This window comes from Fukomys damarensis, unplaced genomic scaffold (assembly GCF_012274545.1).
Source record: "Fukomys damarensis isolate Sample0158 unplaced genomic scaffold, DMR_v1.0_HiC HiC_scaffold_23, whole genome shotgun sequence".
NCBI lineage: Eukaryota > Metazoa > Chordata > Mammalia > Rodentia > Bathyergidae > Fukomys > Fukomys damarensis.
The window spans coordinates 24179455-24184514 of NW_022900935.1; the positions used below are offsets into that span (position 1 = coordinate 24179455).

Consider the following 5060-nt stretch of genomic DNA (forward strand, 5'->3'; position numbering starts at 1 on the left):
AGAGAGGGGGGGGGGGGGGGGAGGGAGAGAGGGAGAGAGAGAGAGAGAGAGAGAGAGAGAGAGAAAGGGATGCCAGAATACTATTAAAAGGATTAATTTAGGGACCAGTGTTTGGAATGTCACATCCAATCACTACCCACAGATCTACAGCTTCCCAAACCAGGCTCATGCAAAGAGGAATCAATTGCAAGGACACAGAGGGTCTGAACAGGCATACTAATGGCCTCCTGAGGTGCCAGCGGCCAGCTTTGACACTCCCATAAATTATCTGCCTTTTGATTTTACCTGTAGCTGTGAGGCACAAGGCACAATTCTGAACTTATCAAAGCAATCCCTTGCAACCCAAGGCTCCCTAAGAAATGTCCCCAAAGGAGGAAAGGCTAAAAACAACAACCCAAAGGTAATCTGCTTCCCAGCAGGCCTGGTTCTAGAAGTCAACAATTAAAACCCAACAGAACCAAATGGATAAAGGAGAACTCAAATCAAACGTAGTAAATCCAAATAAACCATACAACAGACTATAGTTTTACAATCTCCATGCATCTCTCACCCAAGGGAAGAGAAATCAAAGCAATAAACTAACACAATCTCATCTGGAGACAAATCTGCACTAGCATTTACAGTACCTCACAGCATGATTTTGGGCAACTCACTTAACTTTCTTGGGCCTCAGTTTCCTCAGACGGTAGCAAGGAAACAAATGTTGACCAACTGATCTACTTCCTAGAGCAGTAGTGAAAAGTAATTAAAAGAAAAAACAAACACTGGAGAGACACTTCTCAGAGACAGAGGCCCACAAGGGTGGCAACACTAATAAATGACCTCAGACATGGGGAAATGATAGGTCAAACTTTGGTGAATTTCTCTTGGGAAACAGCTGACTTAATTTACTTTACAAATGGTATTGGGACTACACTGAAAAAAGGTCCACTATTAAAAAGTTCTGGGAATGGAAATCCTACTGCGTACAAATTTTCATCGTGAAGAGCAATACCTTGCTTTATTTTTAACTTTCTCCTGGTGCTATCAGCACCAAGTGCTATGTTTCTGTCACATGGACAAAATGACAACTGTGTCAATACATACTAAGCCAAAGGCCAAGTCACCCAAGTTTTTAAAATAATTACAATAAAACATATCAAGACACTATGCTAAGAACTTTACATACCTTATTAAAGCCTTTAACCAACCCTATTAGGTCCCATTATCTCCATTTTACAGGTCAGGAAAGTGAAACTCAGTGTCACTTGTTCAAGGTCATATAAATACCATCAGAAACCTATAGGCTACCCTCCAGCAATCCAAGTACGTCAGGGCTCATAGGAAGAGGAAGACAAAGGGAAAAAGCAGACACAAGACTCTGGGCTCTAAATCTACTCATTAATACTTTATTTGCTCCTATGTCTACATATACCACCATACCTGAACTAGAAGACATTCTCAAACTCAAGAAAACGTGATCTGTCTGCTGTGAACAAGGAAAGGAAAGACTGAGTAGGACTCATATAGAATGAGGACAATTCTCTAGAAAGCTTAGAAATATAGGTCAGTTTCTGTGTATACAGTTCAAGAAGTTTAAAGCAACTGACATTAAGCTACAAATCCTAAAACCAAGACCCTTCCCAGAGTTCCATTTATTCTATACTTCCTTTAATAGAAAATAGCTCCCAAGATCTTTTAATTCATTCTACACCCACTTTCCCTTCCTATGTGTCTTCTATCACTATTTCTGACACATTCTTTAGTGGATGTCCTTTAAGTTCCAACAGATGGCCAAGGAGTTAGTAAAGAGAACCAATATGCACATGTATGCAAAGATTTATATAATGCTACCCAAAGCTGCCAGGGATGCAGCTCAGTAGCACCATGCCTACCTGGTAAGCGCATGGTCCTGATTCCCAGTACTGTCCCCACCCCACAAAAAAATGCTACCCAAGTTAACTGCCACAGCCTCCTTACTGTCTCTCTACTTCCAGTATTATCTATTCCCATCAATCCATTCTTCACTAAGCAAACTTTCTACAACATAAATTTAGTGTCATCTACTGCTTAAAACTTAACAGCTTTTTACTGTTAAGTCTCATCCAGGCATCACCAACTACAGTTCATGGGCCAAATCCAGCTGCCAATTCTTTCTGTAAGTACAGCTTTATTGGTACACAGCCATGTTTGTTTATTTTCATATTCTCTATGGTTGTCTTCATGCACAACTACAGAAATGTATAAAGTAGTTGTGACAGAGACCCAAAAAAAGCCCAATATTTACTAACTTATCCTTTACAGAAAAATTTTGCCAACTTCTCATCTTTTTTCCACCTTCCACCCACCTACCACCAGTTTAATCCTAAGCCTACTTTTTTAGCCAGACCCTGGTCCTGGCAAAATGGAGATAGGTTAGGACTGTCAGTCTACTCAAAGCTGACACAAAACCCAATTAAACCAAGTTCCCAAAGGCTCTGTTCAAATACATTATTAAGAACCAAATAAACATTTTTTCCAATTGTATTAAGATGTGTATTTCTCAAGATAAAGTACTATTTTCTGCCTCTATTAAACCATCCTGAACTTCAACTAAGTGTTCATGAGATACCCATTACAGAAATCATGGCAGAACTTGAGAGTGTGGATCCCCTACCTCCAACAATCAGTCCACAAGCTTTGAGTAAACTTCAACAGGTTTTGAGCATATGCTGCCTTATCAGAAAAAGCTACATTAAAGCAATGTGAACCAAACCCCATTCCGTACCCACCAAAAGGAAGCAGTCAAACTAAAGTTAACAATGCAACATAATTCTCACCTCTTCTTACTTCGAAGATGCCAAGACTGGCAGCTGGGGATGGCGAAGGTTCTGCGAGAGCTGGAAAGCCCCAATGCTGTGGACAAACACATATTTCTGCAACGAGTCTATTTTGAGACAAAAGATCAAATCCCTACTAAAGATTACACTACTGTTCAAACTCATAAACTCAAACTTTGGCATAAAGCTATCTATGTGGAAAGATTGCCCTTACAGAGCATTCAGAAGCTATCGGGGTTGTACCTGCTTTTGGAATGATGCACATATTCTTTAGCAGTATACTTTTCTTTTTAAAAAGGCTTCTTAGAAACCCCAAATATTTACAGTATTTCTCAGCCTGGACTGAGAAAAAAAGGACACAAAGTAGTGGCTGTAGGATAATTTTAGAATTCTATTTTGCAAGAAGGAGACATTAGTAACACTGACAATACTTAGAACTTAGGAACTGAGGCTGGGCCTCAGGACCGAGGAAGGAGTCTGTTACCACAAACCCACAGATCATGTTGCAAATGGCCATACAGACCAGGAAATACTTTCAAGATACTTCCAAGTCTCCCTCAAATTCTAAGAAAGTTAAGTAACCAAATCCTGGGTCAAAATACAAACTTATACTGAAAACCTAACTCAGATCTTCCAAAGGACAAGAAGCTGCAGAGATTATCTTGTAAGCTGATGCCCTCTCCATAGAAACATCTATGATTGGAACCAACATATTTCTTTCTGCCTTTTACACATTTAAGTCTTTATTCTACTTCAATCTCCTGGCGAAAGGCCATTCACCAACTTACCCCACTTCAGAGAAAACACTTTTCAAAATGAAAGGGAATAAAAGCACCTTTATATGGAATTTTCAAGTTGGAAGGAGAGCTCTACAACCTAGCTACCTGATTATTTACAGGATCTTTGGACAGGAATTGTTAATGAGCTTTTAATTTGGAGAGCTTAAGTTGCCAAAGTGCTCTGAGCTCCAGTGAAGCACCACAGAATCCATAAAGGAAACCTTATCAATCACTTCCCGGCAGCTCCCTTCCCCCACTCTGTACCTCCTGAGGAAAGGCAGCTGAGTGGGTTTCTAACCAAGATCACAGGCACACATTAGTGGAGTCACACTCCAAATCCCTGTTTATAAATTGACTTTTAAATGGTAGGGGATTCAAGTATAATATACTTAAGCTCCAATAACAAGCCCACTAAAACAAGGTATGCTGTGTATGATAAAGTCAGAATACATCAGAATTTGATGAAGCCAATTGCTAGTAAAAACTCTACAATCAAAAATCATTCAACCAATCACAATCTACTATCATTTAAATAGAGTATACTCTTTAGCCAGTGGGGTTCATGTTTTGCTGCGCTTACGCTCAGAAACTAATGCAATGTCTAAAACCATACACTACAGAACTGGGAAGAGACTTATAGCGAGACAATTAGGGTCAATGTTGCAAAATCCAGCCTTAAGGACCAACTCCACACCCCTAATAAAAGGCTCACATGCAGCATCTCCCAAGTCACCAAGGAGCAGTTATATTTTGCAAGAATTCACAGCCAAACCTCTAACCAAGTTCATGCCTTTTTAAGTAAAACACCTTTTGCTGAACCATTTGTAGGAAAGCAAACAAAGCTAGCCAGATTAGGCCTTTTTTTTTTTACTCCTTCCACCATCTCTACTTTAAGCACTTCAGATTTACAGAGCTAAACTGCTAACCTGTGTGTGCGTGTGCTGGGTTTTTCTATCTACTGTCTCCCTGCTCTGTTTCTAACCTCTCTGGTCAAATTTCTTTTTCTCTAGTCTAGCAATCCCAAGTAAGAAGTCAGTTTCCTTAATCAATCAATTCACCCAGTCTGTCTTGCAAAACCCTGCCCCACTCCCTCTTCACCAGAACATTACTCAGTAGATCATGCATCCAAGGTGAGCACACGAGCAAACACCCCAGGCTACACAAACTGTGCACACCACGAATCCACACCCAGCATGCATTAGACAGAGCCCGGGGGGGGGGGGGACAGCACCCACCCCAGGGTGTGGCCCCCAACTCGGGCCCATCCAAGTCCAGGGGAGAGTAAGGGGAGGGGCAGTGGGCCAGGAGACCAGCCCTCCTTCCCAGGGCCGCCCCCGTCCCCCGTCAGCAGAGGGAGAGGCTGTCGCCATGGTAACGCCCCCTCCTAGGGGCTAGCGTGGCAGGCTCCCTCCAGGTGCAGGCCCCGACGTCTCCCTCTGCCTCAGCAGGCGCTCAGGGCAGTTGATGGCGGCGGGCACGGCCC

At 42.0% G+C, this 5060-nt stretch overlaps 1 protein-coding gene across 7 annotated transcripts in view; it reads right to left on the reverse strand.

Moving 5' to 3' along the window:
* Window positions 1–5060, reverse strand: part of Eri3 (ERI1 exoribonuclease family member 3) — a 127635-nt gene that overhangs the window by 122406 nt on the left and 169 nt on the right. For 5 of the 7 annotated variants that reach the window (XM_010610116.2, XM_033767824.1, XM_010610118.3 and 2 more), the window contains exons 1-2: window positions 4813–5054; window positions 2799–2874 (exon numbers count right to left, since the gene is read on the reverse strand). In XM_010610116.2, the coding sequence (XP_010608418.1) occupies window positions 2799–2874; window positions 4813–4947 (211 nt within the window). In that variant the 5' untranslated portion in view covers window positions 4948–5054. Of the gene's footprint in view, window positions 1–2798; window positions 2875–4812; window positions 5055–5060 lie in introns of those variants that run through there. The other 2 variants (XM_010610121.3, XM_010610119.3) reach the window with 2 other exon arrangements.